This window comes from Oculina patagonica, chromosome 1, assembly GCF_052425735.1.
Source record: "Oculina patagonica isolate OP01 chromosome 1, crgOcupat, whole genome shotgun sequence".
NCBI classification, from domain to species: Eukaryota; Metazoa; Cnidaria; class Anthozoa; order Scleractinia; family Oculinidae; genus Oculina; species Oculina patagonica.
This window is the reverse complement of record NC_135758.1, coordinates 3,961,460-3,978,538: the sequence shown is the minus strand read 5'-3', so window position 1 is coordinate 3,978,538 and position 17,079 is coordinate 3,961,460. Positions and strand designations below refer to the sequence as shown.

The 17,079-nt window shown below is 36.8% G+C and overlaps 1 protein-coding gene across 3 annotated transcripts; it reads right to left on the bottom strand.

Annotated features, from left to right (window-relative positions):
- Window positions 1-2,855: 2,855 nt before the first annotated feature.
- On the bottom strand, window positions 2,856-14,642 carry LOC144659938 (homer protein homolog 2-like). 3 transcript variants are annotated; one of them, XR_013572015.1, is made up of 10 exons: window positions 14,246-14,642; window positions 12,367-12,523; window positions 10,160-10,291; window positions 9,345-9,563; window positions 6,965-7,068; window positions 5,991-6,147; window positions 5,759-5,878; window positions 4,774-4,824; window positions 3,995-4,511; window positions 2,856-3,754 (listed from the first exon to the last, which is right to left on the bottom strand). XR_013572015.1 is itself a non-coding variant. In XM_078520502.1 (9 exons), exons 1-9 carry the CDS (start codon window positions 14,377-14,379, stop codon window positions 4,308-4,310), a joined length of 1,278 nt encoding a protein of 425 aa, XP_078376628.1. In that variant the 5' UTR covers window positions 14,380-14,642; the 3' UTR covers window positions 3,766-4,307. The 3 variants fall into 3 exon arrangements, 2 of the variants coding, with proteins under 2 accessions (XP_078376628.1, XP_078376738.1); XM_078520502.1 differs by lacking the exon at window positions 2,856-3,754 and having other exon boundaries at window positions 3,766-4,511; XM_078520612.1 differs by lacking the exons at window positions 2,856-3,754; window positions 14,246-14,642 and adding an exon at window positions 12,607-12,739 and having other exon boundaries at window positions 3,766-4,511.
- Between the last annotated feature and the right edge of the window lie 2,437 nt (window positions 14,643-17,079).

Genomic DNA, 17,079 nt, shown 5'->3' with positions numbered 1-17,079 from the left:
TCATAAGTAAGAACCAATCAAAATGCGCGTAGAATTCAGGTTATTATATAATATGTTATATATGTCTGCCTATGGTTCAGGTGTTGGTTAGCAGAGGTTTAACTGTAATTCTAAAGTTTGCTTATAACAGCTCAGTCACTGTAATGAAGTGGGACAATAAGATGGCTCGTAAATATTCACGACGTTAAGTTTGGTATCCATGCATGTACATGTATTTAAATTTCAGAGGTTATACCATTTCAGGCAGATACCACTGATCCATTTTTGTACATATATATTTATAACATTCACATCGCTCGACAATAGATCCACCAAGGTACACATTTCTTACACCTTACAGACAAATTGTTATACATGCATTTTTCAGCTTTTATTTATTTGAGAACAACAGTCGCCATGGCTCATTAACAATTCATTGCTCTTTTGTTTGCTTCCTGGAAAGAGTCCAATTTGAAAAAACAGCCATACTTTCTATATTTGATGGAAGGACAATTTTTGTCCACTTCACACTATAAGACAAGATAAAACTGTTAAAAGGTTAATTTAAAGACTTGGCCTAGTGGTTTCCATGCTGTACTGGAGGATTAAACGGTCTTGGTGCGAACCCTGGACAGGGTCACTGTGTTGTGTTTGTGTCTTGACAGTGTGCGACCCAGTGATCCATTCCGGTTAGTTAACCCAAATAGTACTCCAGTTAGCCTACAGTTAGCTTGCTGTTAACCTTTATATTAGGATTTGAGATTTCTGGCTTGCATGACTTGCAAGTCATGCAAGCTAGAAATAACTTTCACCTTGGCTAAAAAATAACACATTGGTTAGCCTAATTAGCACAAAAGCAAGCATAGAATCATAAAGGAGAATCGTGTTTTGACGTATGACTAAATTTCCAGAGCTAAAGAAATGTATAGCATTAAGAATATAGAGTGAATTGATATTTTGTTCTTGGGAATTAAAGGGTTACGTGGCCACTGCATCTGAGAAAACTAACAGCCAATCACCATTGAGTGTGGATTTACACTGCGCGTGATACTTATAAGTATTTCCCTCATCTATGACCCGTCAGTAATTATTTTATTGACCAGTATTTTGGGCCTTGGCAACATGGTCTTTTCACAGATTTCGTAGCTAAACCACTTCATTTTACACTGAAACAGAGCAAAGTTGTGAATACACTCTTTTAATAGTACTTAGGATGTGTTATTTATTGATCATTTTTGACACAGAGGGTGCAATTTTTTAGAAAACGTCATTTGTAACATAGTGTATATATTAAACAAGAAAATAATGTTTTATAGTCATAACAAAACTATTTATTTGTGATTTTAATCACCGGTATTATTATGTAGTTAATTATTATTAGCTTCATCAATCAAGAGTATTGTTACAAAATGAAAAGTGATTCCACACCCTATTTAAGACTTGCATTGAATGAAGAATTAGTACGAGATTTAAATAAACAGTCCATTTGTCACCAACACTTCTTGTCATTTTAGAATTTGTTACTTTTACTATAGCCTCCCCCTCCCCAATGCGAAAACACGATAATTTATTTTGAGACATTGTTGGATTATTTTGAAAGAACAAGGGATATCTTTACTATTAATGGGAACTTGGTGCAAAAGTTTAGGGAATACAGAACAAGGGAGGAAGGATTAACTCGAGGGAACATATACCACCCTGTAATTTTATTGTGGCACTTCAAAAAGTCCTGTAAATTTGTTTGTGAAAAAGGGTACGAGTAGAGGACCAGTAGAATCAGACCCTTACGAAAGTTATTACACCACTTTGATCTGGTTGCAGCTCTTGAAAGGGACTTTACTCTCAGTGCCTCTCTCCACCCAGGCGTATCAATGGGCAATGGCAAAATAATGCTGGGGGGGGGGGGGGGTAATCCGGCGATGGACTAGTATCCCATTCAGGGGGGAGTAGAAATACTCTTAGCCGCTTAATGCTACCGAAGCCAGGATAAGCTCCAGCAGTATGGGCCAAGCCTGACTGGTGCAAAGTTACTTTGTTCTGAATGTTTTGTGGCTCAGCATCCTGGGGGTGGCACTAGCATATGAAAGGGGCGGGGATGCACGTCCTCTCGCTTAGGGGTGTTAATTTAGGATTTCTTGTCTTGGGTGCTCCGGGCAAAACACCAATATTTTTAGCTATAATGGCCTCAATTAGGGTTGCATGCGGAAAAAATATACAAATATAAATTCTATTCTTAGTTTTTTTGGTATCTTTTGGGGGCCAAGAAAAGCTTGAGCCACACCCAGATTGGTCTCTTTTCAAAATTTCTGACAAGCATCCCCGTCACTTTCATGGCTGATTTTGTACCATGTGACCAGGTCATGCAAAGCGCCTATTATTTGTGCACAAAGTATGTGCAGCTTTGTTGCCCTGGTAAAACTTGAAGGCCCAGGGGGGGGGTACTCTGGCTTGTAAATGACGGGGATGATCGAATGGAGGCAAAATTCAGGACCCAAAAAAATCCCCAAGTCTTCCGACACTACCCAAAAAATCCCTGGACCAAAAATAACCCCCAAAAAATCCCTTGCCAAATTACCCCTAAATTGCCAGGAGGGGCAATAATATAACACAAAGAAAACCATAAAAATGTACGCTTTTGTTTGTTTATTCATCATACCATAAATACGCCGAGGCTGCATTTTTAATACCCAAAAAATCCCCTATTTATATTAAGTCACCCCAAAAAATACTTGCCAAATTTCCAACCCAAAAAAATCCCCGAATCGAAAATTTCAAACCCAAAAAAATCCTTCGATCATCGCCGTAATTTAAAGCCGGAGTACCCCCCTGGGCTTGAAGGTAACAAAACTAAAAAGAAGGAAAACCACACTAAACTAATTTGTAAATACGTTTACTTAACAATGACTTTGTAATTACAATTCATATTAGTGTAAGTACTGTATTTTCTTGATAAGTCACTCCCACTAAAAAAGCTATTCCTACTTTCACACATGCATTCTTAATTTTCATTTCACAATAATAAATTGTTTGAGCCTGCCTAAGAGCAGAGAACTGGCCAACTTTAGCCAGCTGAAACCTGACAGTCTAATATTTATATTAGATCAAAAGTATTATATTAAAGTACGCTGCTATATGATATATGTACAGTATTTGGCTTTTTTACAAGTACTTTCCTATTGTTATTTTAATAAAATTTGAGCTAATGAAATCACACTCTCTAAAATGTCAACATTATATATTATTATTACTTAGTATACAATATTAATTAATGTACATAATTTGTACATTCTAGAATTTTATTTCAAGAAAACATATCTTCTAGCAAAAGTGCACAGAAAAAAGTAATTGGCTTAATAAAAAAGAAAACCCTTCAAAAACTTTTTTTAGTCTATTTCACAACCATTAATTAGGTTGTCAGTGTTGCACAATGATTTATTACTAATGGCAGTTATGGAATTATGTTTGAAACAAAATTTAGTCCAATCCCATTCTGGATTTTACAATCAAAATTCAATTTTCAGTTCCATTATTTTACAATCAAACCTTGATTTTGTGGACTTTTTAATAATCTAGACTAAATGTCTGGAAAGATCTTTCAGCCTCACAAGAGGCAACTTAAAGAAAAACATTTTAACTGGATTTATATACAATCTGCCTACTGGCACACAGAGATAATGACAACGATTATGATGACGATGATACAAATGGTTAAACTAACAAAATAATTTCCACCAGCTAGTACCCTGATATAGACTTATGTATACAAGCACCCCAACTTCTCCCCCCCCCACCCCACACCCCCAATGCTATGTTCCTAGGGTCAACTTAATGCACCTTTCTGTAACATACGAACTCTAAAGGTCAAATCCCAACTACTCATTATGGTTTTTACTGCTGTCATTCATAATCATGGCAACAGTTGATGAACCTTAAAAAACAGAAACAAACAAAATGGATTGAAATCAACCAATAACAACTGACAGACATGACTTTTTGAACTGGTTGAAGCAACTACTATTTCCTGAGAGATCAGCTAAGATGATTGACAGCAGTAAAACACGTAAAGAACCATAGATTGACTTGAGCAGAGTTTGTGTTTTACTGAAAGATGCCATAATGTCTGCCGAAAAGAGTTTCAAAATTTTATTTGAGCCTTGCTGTATCTTCCTATACCTCTCTTTTATCCAAACATAATAAATGACACAATTATAGCAAATCACAGCAGAGCTGATTATCTACCAATCATTATTTTTTCAGTCTATAAATAAATTAATTTCTGCCTTTCTGCAGCTGAACATTTGAGCTGTAAAGTTGGTTCTTCACATTGTTTAACTTTCTAATGCAGGGGGCGTCACTTGCAAGCTCGCAGCCAGTCGCATGTTGAGTGAATTCATCTCCTCAATCTTGCCAGCTAGCTCCTGTTGAAGCTCACTCAATTCCTTTACACGAGTTTCATTCAAAGCTGTCTCGCTCATCTGGGATGTCAGCTCATCTGTTTTTAACTGCATTGTTTGATTTTCCACCTGCAAAGTCTATTAATAAAAAGAAATACAATGCTGTGATCTGTCATGAAGATCGACATTCTTAATTTCTACTAAACAGCTCCTGATAACTTGAACCAAAAGTTGTTTCCCTTTGAATTGCTTCACTCAGTCAAACAATGCCTTTTTATCTTCAAAGCTTTGGGTGAAGTGGGGAACTTGGGAGTATACCTTTAGTCTTACCATGCATGGTTGAAATGCTCATTGCAATTTGAAACAGTATACAATACATGTACATGTAAAATCCATCTACCTGGTTCTGATTAGTAAGTTCTGCATTTGATTGTCTCAAATTTGCCATGTCCTGTAAAGTAAACAAACAAATTGCCTGTTAACTGGAGAAAAAATACTGCAAAGACCAGGAGACCAAAATTTCTATTTATTTTTATTTTTTTATTTTGCCACACAGACAAAAAAAATATAATTATGAAGAAATAGATAATACAAATCAATATACAAGATAATAATTAATATACAAGACTACGATATAAGATTATTTACCGGTAAGATAGAACCAAAATGGCTAGGGAACCTAATAAAAAACCACGGGGCTTGTAAGCATAGATGACTGGTTCAGGTACTGAAGTAATGACAAGACTTAATAGAAGACAGAGTTAATAGTTATCAATAATATATGCTTTAAGTTTTCTTTTAAAAGATGCCAGTGATGAAGAGCCCGAAATTTCAGGTGAAAGCAAATTAAAAAATTTAGGACCTTGAAAGAATACGGAGAATTGTCGGATATTTGTTCTACATAATGGTAGATGAAAGGAGTTTGCATGCCTTGTGTTATAACGATGGACTTGATTGTTGATTGTGAATATATTCTCAAATTTTTGAGGGAGAATAGTGTAAATTAAAACATAAATGCTGATCACAAGCAAACATGTGCACATTCAGTGAATAAACAAACAGACAAACATGAGTGACAGGTGGGCAGGCTGACAGATGGACAGAATAGACAGACAAATTGAATGCAAGGATGATCACAGTACCTATTGACATTAGTCTGAATAGGGTAATGACTAGTAAGATAAGAAGTTCTAAGTACTAATTAATTGCTCTCCCTTCTTGACATCAGCAGATACTACTAAAAAACATCTAAAACAATCTGATATGTTTGAATTAAAGAGAATGTCACTCCACTGACCAACATAAGTAGCAGAACCCCCTCCTCCCCCCTGGAATTATGCACCCAGCTCACCCCCCACCCCACCCCCCTCAGACCATGCACTGACCTCATCCTTTTGTCTGATCATGCTTTCAAGTTGAATCACACGGCCATCAAGGGTGAGTTTTTCTTGCTGAAGAACGTTAAATCTCTCAGTTACTTGGTCTGACGATTCTAATTCTTGGACCTTGAACAAAGACAAAAGGAAATTAGTAAATAGCTCATTCCATGTAAACCCAAAACCATAATAATCTCTGGAAGCAGTGCCATTTTCATATTGCCCTTTATTTTTTGTTTACCTTTTTCCTGAGTTTGATATTTTCTTCTTTGTAGGCATTTAGCTGCTTTTTCCATTCCTCAACATTTGCTGTACTTTCTTGCAGTGCTGCTGTTAACCTTGCATTGTTATTCTTTAAGGTTTGAAGCTCTGTCTCCCATTTTTTAGCATTAGTAGAGCTGCAATATCAAGTTCTGTTGTCAGTTAAGGTAAAGATCAAGTCTGCACTTGGACAAAAGTCAGGCCACAATGCCAGAGCTTATCCCGGTTTCAACAGCATGAAGTGACTAGTCCTAGACCACCATGACGCTCCTGGATAATAACGTTTGATTGTCGCTCAATGGTTTTGAACTTTACGACTGAGGAAGGGGTCATTCCGAAACGTTTCGCATAACTAGACAACAATTAAGCACTTTTAAATAAAAAAACTTTTTTATAGTCCTAGTTCATCGCAGGTTGGCTCTTAGCAGGAAATCATCAGGTTGCACTTCTAACAGTTAGCCAGCTTATAAATTTGGATCTCATCTCAACATCAGATAGCCTTAACTGATTATGGCAATGGGCCTGGGCTGGACTAGCTGGAATGAGGTGGAACAGCGAGCAAAAGACTGTGAAGGATGGAGGACATTTTGGGTGGCCTTATGCTCCAGTTAGAGGAGCGAAGAGGATGAGTGAGTGAGTGATTATGGCAATGAGGTTGTGTTGAAGACTGAAACACATCCTGGGACTTGGACCATGAAATGTTCCGAGCATCTTCAGAAATCAGGAATATGGACGGGTTGTCCACGAACATCCTTGCACTCCCAGAATATTATAATATATATCTCACGTTTTTGACTGGGAATAATTTGGCTGGTATACATATATCTGAGTTAAAACAATTAAGCAATGAAGCCATATTCCTTAATATTATTTCTAACTGAATGTGTAAGATCATGTATGTAACTGCAAAAATTTTAATTTAAAAAGGTATAGTCAAGGTTTTGTTATGCTTACCTTTGAGCTAAAGCCATCTTGAGACGATCATTTTCATACTTCAGATGTGATTCTGTACTACCAATCAGTTTATGACTGATGCCAGAGGACTCCTTCAATTCATCCTGAAAAATAGCAAAACAAAACAAGTTAAAATGTTGTCATCCATAATTTAACCAAGCTAGAAGGGTCCTTGGATAAATACTAACCATTCTGGTAGTGAAAAAATTTCCCTTGTATTACCAACAATCATTCTCTGGTGAGACTATTGAATAAGATTTGTTTAAACAAAAATTTTGTTACAAATTTTAAAAGTCAAACAACAATATTGATGACTGGGTGGATAAATTTCTTAGACGTTGTAAATACAGCTTTACAAACTTTTTCACTACCAAAAGTGCCAAACTAAAAATAAGAAAACAAATCTAAAATTTCACTATGCAAAATACCGAAGAACAATAAGCACCACATGGGTGCTATGCTGAAAGCGTTTTCACACTCTAGGATTTCATCAGCAGACTGAAGCCTTAGAGTCACCTTGTATCTAGGCAAAATAAAAGCACTGTTCAAAAGCTTTTGTATGAATGGTCACTCACTAGGGTTTCACCCACAGATTGAGAATGATACAAAAGTTATAGGACCACCTTGAACAGCACAATAACCAATGTTCTGCTCAATAGTATTCATTTGAATAGCAACACACCAGGGTTTCACCAAGATGTTTAAACTGGAGCGATGTTAATTAAGTCAAGGTTTGAATTTGTATATGAAAGGTGAACTAACATACATTTTCATAAACTAGTGAAAATAAATATTTGATGCTCAAGGATCACTGTGTCATGGTGAACTATAAACTTAAATATTAATGTTATCACAACATGAATTTATTTACTACAACCAACTAAAATTATCTAAAACACAGAGTGGAGTGTTACGGAACTCAACAAATATGTATGACACAGCTGTACTATGACATGGAACATTCAATTAAAAAATAAACTGTAAAGTTAACCTACACAAAAATTATGCAAAACCTTCAATGAAAAACTTTTAAGTATCAATAGACAAAATAACCGCTGTTTGAAAATTGACAAGCACTTTGAAAATTATGCTTACGAGAAATAAGGACAGCAATTTTAATTGTATACTACCTTCAACAAAACTGGCATTTTAAACGACGCTGGCAGAGAGGCTTTTCTTTTCTCATATCTTGCCATTTTCCTCTTTGTGGAACCAACTACACATCATTATTAATATTGAAATGCTTACAAAATCATCCGCATTGAAGCAATGTGGTTTGCATGTTAGATATTAAGTGAAGTGGTAAGAAATATCAATTGTTATATCACAAATGAAGCATGACTTGTTCTTTGTTAAGCCACTTAGATACTCAGTCATTTGTCAAAATACGTCAACAGTTATTGGACTGCTGTTAGAAACAATGCAACAGAATATAAACAAGAAGTGTCTTCCCTATAAAACATGCAACATTTTATATTAAACGATGAACATGAGATTTACACTAAACTGTCAAAAATGCCAATCACATTTGCACATTAATTGGCTTAAAAATCTCAAATTTACCAAAATAAAAACATTAAGTCATTTTGCATTTTACTTACAATTGAATGATTCTGTGATGAAACTATATATTTATTTGACATGCTTGAATAATTAATTGTTAAAATTTAAGATATTTCAATATTACAGCTACAGCTAGAAAGTTAAAAATAGTTAAATGTGTAAATGAAATTATTTAAAGATTGTGTGCTTTTGTTTTTTTCTTTTTGTTCGCCTTGAATATTCAAGGAATACATGCATCTTAAAAACTCACTGAAATATTGTCAGTTGTGAAATGGAAGTAAACAGTACCTTATGTAAAATCGATACAAAAAAAAGAACAGTTTAACTATGGGCTTATACACTGGAGGAAGTGAATGCAGTAATTTTTCATGTCAGATGAGGGAGTAGGGGTATTTTGGCAGTATTCTCAAAAAATTTTAAAATCTAAAAAAATTTAATCTTACATTTGCCACTGTCATGCTGCAAGACTTTATAATGATGTGATACTTATAATCATAAGTATTCTAAAGGCAGTTACTTTTTGATTTCAGTTTTTTAGTTCTTTAGCAAAGTTTTCTGTCCTTTAGGTTTGACATTCACTTAATATCTCAAACTCCACAAAAAATCAGCAAACAAAAGACACTTTAAATTTTATACAAGAGAAATAAAAACCTCAGTCAACATTAATTTAATTCTGGGTTTGTGTTAATCGGGTTTCAAACAACCCAGCCCAGATTGTCTTCAACTTCTCCAAACTTGTAATGTATGATCAAGAGAGAATGACTAGAATAAATTTTATAAATAGTTTAAAGACTGAAGTGAAAATAGGTGAACATACCTCTCCACTGCTTGCAGATGAATTACTTTTGACCGACGACGTTTTGTGTCCAACACTGGGTGTACTGAGAGGAGAATCTGTTGTGCCGTTTACTGTTCCACTTGATGTACCATTAGTAGTTACAGCATTTACAGGCGTTCCAGATGAATTGGAGTTTACACTGCTGTTGCTTCCAGCCGTCCTGGTCGCACCCTTAGCTTCTTTAAATTTTTCTGCAAACTAATTACCAAAGTAAAAGTGAAATCAGAAATATTAATTTATTGAAACAGTAATAGAGATGGCAAATTTTGAGCTTGGTGGTAAATAATGAGGATGAAGTGTTCAACATAACACGAGCACAGGAAAAAGAGAAAATCTGAGTTCCTTTCGGGAATCGAACACATGGCCTCCCAGATACAGGCTGGGCGCTCTTACCAACTGAGCTACAAGAGACTTGTGGTGTGCAGGGCCACCTCACCACGAGTCTCCCATGGGTTTGATTCATTATTCATTGAAAGTTTCTGTAAAATGCTAAGGAAACTCGGTCTTTGGGAAAGTCTCTTAGTAGTACTAAGTACATTTTAATCTCATTGTAACCAAAGTCAATAAGCGTAACGCTCCAGTGCTGCCTCCTCGATGTCCACAATGTTGGCAAATGGCTCAGTCGCCCGAGAAGGGGCGGTGGGTAGGCGCTTATTCGAGGCTGGGTGCTTTTTAACTTTTCCTACCTACAGGGTGGGCGCTTATTGGAGGTGGGCGCTTAATCGAACAAATAAAGTAAATTCTCTTTGTTTCCCCCTGACCTACATGTCAGAAATGAGGAATTCTTTACCAACCTTATTCAGTTCAGCTTCAGACGGAAATCCTAATCCAAACACAGTGTTAGCCCTGGCATCAGACCACTGGCCAAACTTTTGTGATGTCTTAGTGAAGGTCATGTTCGGCAGAATAGTGCTGTTGATGATTGCCTGCCAAAATAACAATAGTACAAATTTGTGTGAATTGTTTTTAACTCACCTTCTTTGAGACACAAGGCAATTTTTAGCCACTGCAAAGTGCAACCAACCATTAACGTTGTTCGATTTTGTTAGATGTGGGCAAACTTAGGTTGGCTGTTGACAAAGGATGACTGATATTTGCAATACTGCACTCTGCTCACACCTGGGCAACCTGGAATACTGGCTGGAGAGTGGAAGGGGACAGGGGGGGTCTTAACCTCCTGCCTCTCGTACCTTTTACTCCCGCTTCCCGTGTTTTTTACTCCTGCCTCCCGACCCTTTCTGTGGCTGTTCTCTCCTCTTTATCCCATATTTGTGAAATATAACGACATGATACAAAATTTTACTCGTTTTCTCCCAGGTCCTGCCACCTTAGGAATCCTTCTTTCTTCCCTCTCTTTTCCCACTTCCCACCTCTTTCTTCCGGGCTCCCACCATCCTGTCCCCTCCACTAGGGAGGGGAGGGGGTAGTGATAATTCTCTTTACTTTTAGGAATAAAAAGAGCAGAAATTTAATTTTCCAGCTTTGGGCAAGCAGTAAGCAGGATGTACTAGCCTGAAAAACGTTTTTACCATTGTGTTTTTCTAGCGCCCAAAAATTCTCATGAGAACAATGCTTATGATGGCACTTCACTTCGCTGTCGGGCAAGTGTTCAGGATTAAGTCCACTGGCCTGATTGCAAAATCCACTTGCCCCAGGCTAGCAGACACTAGTTAACTTCTTTGCATGCTGAAGCAATGAGTGATTCTCAAGTCAAAAGGTCAGCTTTTATTTGCTGAATAAATATATCAAGGTATGCAATCAATTTCCTCAAAGGATCATGCAATTCATGAGGATTTAGGTGTATTGGCAGGTTTTTAAAACCTCTCCAACATTTTGAAAATGCTTTTAGATTTAACTATTACAACTCAAGAAGCAGTTTGTTGTAACAAGAAACAGGAGCACTGCAATGTACACATTTCCTCATGAAGTGCTTGGAATGTGTTAAATGTATTTTGTTTATTGTAGCAACATAACGACATAAAATAATTAACAACTATTGCTGAATAGTTTTAAACACAGACAACAATTGTCTTGAAATCAGCATGTTGAAAATTTAAGAGAAATTTCAAAATGTGAGTCAAATATGTACGAAACAGTTTCTAAGATTCAAATGACTATTTTAGAACTTTTATAATTCTTTTTTCAGCCACTAATAAATGACAGTCACAATAAACCGGCCATGTAAAATTTAAATAAGCTAAATTAAAAAACCGTCACCGACTTGACTGATTAAGAACAATGCATTTGATAATGATGTTTTCAAAATTATATTCGAAAATCAAGAGCCCGTAATGAACTTTGAATTGCTATGATCAACGCTTCGACGAATTCGAATTTCTGTCAATTTCACACTTTTCCAATTATCTCTAAGAGAACGCGATAACAAAGTAAAATTTAGAAAATAAACATTTCATTCGCAGACAGATAAGGTTAATTTTCCTAAAGAGTGTAAAAATTCCAAACAGTTCTTCTAAAATCTGGTAACAGGTTTAAGTTAAGCTGGTGCCGAATATAATATATTGATACACTCTAGGAATGCATTAATTTGATTTAATGGACAAGGGGTACCGCATAATAATAGCGATAATTGTTATTGCTAAAAGAAATCGAAGGTTTTTTCAAGAGGTGGTACAAGTTCTTTAGTCGTTATTAAAACATACTTTTTGTCCCAAAATATAATTTCTGACATCAGACAATCTCAAACACTTCTGTCAATTAGGTTTGGCGAGAGGCCATATCAAATTGAAAATGGTTTCCTCGATAACAGGAAAATACAACAGGATTTCAGCTCCAAAACGTCCGCTTTCAGAATTCTGCCACAGACAATCTGTAGCAATGTTTGTTCACAATTTAACGGGTTAGTGAGAAAAGCAGAAAGGATTAGCAGTCTGGGATTAGCGAGAATAAAGATGTGTTTTAACGAACAACGAACCGAATACGATATTTGAACTTAATAACAACTCGAGAGACGGCCATCTTTTGAAATGAGCCGTTTTCTTACCTTTGAGCCATCAACGGATATGATGCGGTGTGTTTCTTTGTTCGGGTCATAATAAAATGACACCGTTACAGCTTGTTTGGAGCAAGGAAGCCAACTCTTTTTAGTGGAAGGGTCGATTTGGAAGACGTGGGCTCTCGTCGAATACGCCGGCTGTTCCCTGCCGAGGAACACATTAATTAGAAATAAAAAACTGCTCAAGTTTCAATTATGATAGCATTCTAAAACAGAACAACAGTTTACCCCATGGATAAATATGCTATTTTTACGCTACAAATATCCGTTCGAAGCTCGAGTTTACTCAGGAACGTCTCATCTTTTGTGTCAACTCTTCACACTTTGCTCAAAACCCGTGTCTAGGTAACCGCGCCAGCGGGCTTGGACGTCTAAAATTTCCACTTTGTTTACAAGTTTATCGTTTTGTGAAGTCGAATATTTTATATAATCTGTTCAAAATTTAGCATAAAAAACCCTTAAATGGCCAAAACATGCCGTAAAATAGGGAAAATAGCAGCGATATCTAAAATCAGGGTGTTTTGTATCGTTTACTGGAATTCTTTATAAGCTATCATGTACAAAATTTGTCATAACATATTTATAGCAGTTTAGCGCTGTAAACGACCCAATAATTAATGAAACTTCGAGAAACTATTTCGCCCACCGACTGATGTCATATTATTAATTTGTCCCCGTTATTTTGTCTTGCCAAATGTTGCCTTTAAAAATATCAAAGAAAAATACGTATTTTCAAAGGTAAACTGGGAGAAAATTGTTCCCTGTCTAGTTCTAATTTTAAAGGTGTTATGACTTTCAATTTTATTTTAGGAATGCTGCACTTCGAGTTTAAACATTTTCACAATTTCAAACACATATAATGCAAGCTCTTAAACTCTTAGAAAGTCTTGGGAGTATTATGCACCGAAAACGAAAACACTGCTCTAAAAAAACGCTTGAATAACCCAGTTAGAACACAAACAACAAATGCAACTTGGGTTGCCTGTGGTCGAATGGGTTCGAAGCTACAGAAATCTATACAATTTACAAAAATCTACTGCCGGAACTCCTAAAAAATGGTTTCGCTGATCTTGCACTACTATTAGTTATATCTTAGTTTCGAAACTATTTTTTCATTGTGAAATCTGTGACTGACGAAAATCAAATCACTGACTAAAAATCACTGCACACGCGAAACAACCACCTAATGTAGGATGGTATTACACCAGGCCATAATAAGAAACTGTGACGTAATTGTGGTTTTCTGTATATCTCGTCGAGAGTGCAAACTGGTACTTGTACAAGAGGAGATTATATATAGATTTCCAGACTGTTTGGTGCTGTGTACAGTATACGCTGTAATACGTTAAACTATACGCTATATTTAGAAAATGCTGTTTTAAACTAGTACCTAATAATAGAGATCGGTCATATATAAAGTACTTTGACCAAGTTAAGGTACTACACTTCTTTTTATCAGCTGTGCTAATAATATCCACTGAAACTACATCGGTGGAAATAATACAAAATTCTCTAATCAAACAGAACAGTTGTCCGTAGCGAGATGGAATCGGTGATCTTTCGCAGTATACAGGCTGAAAACTGACAAAACTGAAGTCAAAAGTCGCTGGCTTTTTGTTAATCCATTAAGCTTCTGTCTGGTCAAGCGTAACAGCATAGATACGTGTTCATAAGCATGCAGCGTCTTTGAAACAAACGATCGATTTAGTAAGCAAAAGTCGCCTTCTAGTATGCAAATTTAAGTGGTACTAAAAGAACAAATAAAATACCGGTAGCAAAAACGCAACTGATCAAAACTCGCCGTAAAATACTACAAGTTCAGCTAATAATTCTAACTAAACATTACAATAAGCTGTTTTAGACTTACTCAGGTTTTTTAGCATCCGTTTGCCCTTCCATATCTACCCCATTCAAGTCGACAAATCCGCTTGGTGGATCAAATACAACGTCCAACGGTTCTTTATGCGAAAGACTTAAGCGGGAGCGAACTTGTTTGAACATCGTGACGTCGTTTGAGCCGGTTTCTTTGTATAACTCAAGTCATTGACGGCGTCGAAAGCAAACAGTCTTTTTGTCGATGTTTCCGTAAACAGGGCCAATTGTCAATCACTTTCTAATGAGGCTGCTATGATACTTTAGTGAGTTCGAAGCTGTGATAAAGTTGCAAAAGTTTCGAACAACTTTTCAAGTTACGAAGCACACGTGAAATGATATAGCCATTTTTTGGCGCCCCTGTCTCGCAGGCAGAGAGTTATACGTGCCTTGAACAGTGCATAGCACTGCGGGGTCATTGAAACCAATGGAATTCTTTTGTTAAAGGAATAAAAGAAATTTCGCAATTTACACCTTTAATTACCATACCACAAAAAATCATAATAAGTAAATACTTCAAAACCGGAAAAATTGCTTTTGGTCAAAGGTTGTAGATTATAACCGCTATATTCAATAATTTTATCTTTGTTAAAATGTAACCGACACTTTTGCCTTTCAAAAAAGTGTTATTTCGGCAAGGCGAGTATTGTTTACTTTATTTCTCAGTCTGCTAAGTTGGGAATTAAGAAAGTGGCATCATGGTTTCCAAAGAGACCAACCGCTGAAACAACGTCTCGCGGAAACTTGTCTTGCTTTCAGCCGTGCTCTCGTCCCGCGCCCCTCCTTTGGGGGGCTGGGACGAGAGGACGGCTGACTTTTCAGACTACGGTACTTTTTACGTATTAAAAATTAAAACAATTTTTGACAGCTTTTAGCATCTTTCAGTTGGTTTCCAAACTTTCTAGCCAATCTGAAGGACTCTCAAAATTGCACGTGTAATTCGTGGACATGTGGTTTACCGCCTCCCAGACTAGCGTGGTCAGTGATTGGAAGAAAAAAAAGGAAAACCATCAAAACCAGATGTCACTGTAGATGCCAATATAAGATGTCAAAACCACAAGAAAACAATACTTTCTAAAAAAAAGTGTGCAAGTTTTTCTGATAACCGATCGACGGTAGTTTAAATTGGTTGAAAGTTCATAAAGCTATTACAGTTGAATCTCGATAACTCGACCCCTCAATAACTCGAACCTCCCGCTAACTCGAACCCTTTTCGATTACCCTTCAGGTCATTTTCTTACTATTTTTACCCTCGATAACTCAAATCCCCGGCAACTCGAACCTTTGTCAATTCCCCTTGAAGGTTCGAGTTATCGGGATTCAACTGTATCATTAAAATAAATTTGTTGACTCTGACACCTTCAGTACTTCAATCTCAAAGTACAAAACGGTGATATATGCAGGAAACGGTTCCTATTTTTCATGGAAAGAAAATATCAAGGACCTCAGCACTAAACTGATAAACGTAAATACCTCAAAAGAATTTTTACAAAAACAGTGCAAATGTGTGATTTTTTTGAACTGCTATAGTCGAACGGCTGAATCTCAAGGTCTGATAATAAATGCTTTATAGTGGGTTCCATTAGGACCCCAGAGTGGTCACTAGTTTATAATCTGAAAAGTTGTTGAGGTCCAAACAAACAGCGCACCTTTAGTTTTGTATTCTCCAATGAGACATCATGGTAAAGGGGGGGGGGGGGGGGGGGGGGGCGGACTAGAACGTGAAGAGGACATTTGGCTTTGGCCACGCCCCCCCCCAAAAAAAACAATGTTATTAACAACAAAGGATGTATAAAAAAAAACCACACCACTCTTTTAGAGCACTTGACCCGGGTATAATGTCGAGTGGCTGGATAATCAGATCACGTCCGATAAAGAATTGTGTTCTCTCAATGCCTTCTTCAGACCTTGCCCTCAATTTATCATGAATCACGTACGCTGTCCAAAGTAAAATAAAATTCCACTTTCCCAAAGTGGTTTTTGATTTCAAACTTGTTTTTTACCTTAGACGCAATTTCAAAGCTATATTTGGTTCTTGAGTGCTTTCAGTTATTAGAAGTGTCCTGTTTGTATATTCGTTCACTGTAGTCAAAATTGTTCTTTGGTTTCCATCATTTTATATGCATGAAGCAGGTTTTAAAAGAAAAATGGGAATCGACAAGAATTCCAACACACGCTCGTGTTTGACCGCAAGCCCTTATGCACTGTCGTCGACTTCTTTCCTCTTATCAAATTTTGAAATTAGCCCAAATATATTGACGAAAGACGATGAGAATTTTCGCGCGCAGTTCGCGCGCTTGTTTAGGGACGGGTATAAGGATGAGAGTTGATGAGAGTTGACTCTCATAAGAGTTTTCATCAACTCTCATCAACTCGGGCCAAACGAGAACGAGAGTCCGTCAAACTCTCGTCGACTCTCATGAAAAGTTTGAGCACGTTCAAAGTCGATGAAAGTACATAAGAACTCTCATCCTCGTTTGGCTCGGGCTTAACTCTTGCTCGTCAACTGCATGCGTGCAAATGAGAGTCGATCTATCGACGGTTGAAGAAACCTCTCGTCTAAACTTTCATCGCTAATCTCTCATCAACTCTTTCAAATCAAACAGGTGACTTAAAAAAATGGAATGGGTTATGAAACATGGAAACTTTATTTTCATAGATGTGTCGTTCAAGAATATTACTTATGGCTCTTTTTAATTTTAGCAAAGAGAATGCGTAGCGGACTGTACTTACCTCGATCTTAGAAAGCGACCCATGTCTGCTCCGGACTCGTTGCTATAGAAACTGGCAGAAAATTTCGCTTTTCTCGAACAGCTACCGTTGACTTGG

What these genes read in the sequence shown, in the direction of transcription:
- LOC144659938 (XM_078520502.1), bottom strand. Translation starts at nt 14,379, where the DNA reads ATGTTCAAACAAGTTCGCTCCCGCTTAAGTCTTTCGCATAAAGAACCG. An exon ending in TATCCGTTGATGGCTCAAAG is followed by an intron (nt 10,292 to 12,366) that starts GTAAGAAAACGG and finishes TTATTTTGGCAG; the next exon opens with GCAATCATCAACAGCACTAT. An exon ending in AAGATGGCTTTAGCTCAAAG is followed by an intron (nt 6,148 to 6,964) that starts GTAAGCATAACA and finishes TTGATATTGCAG; the next exon opens with CTCTACTAATGCTAAAAAAT.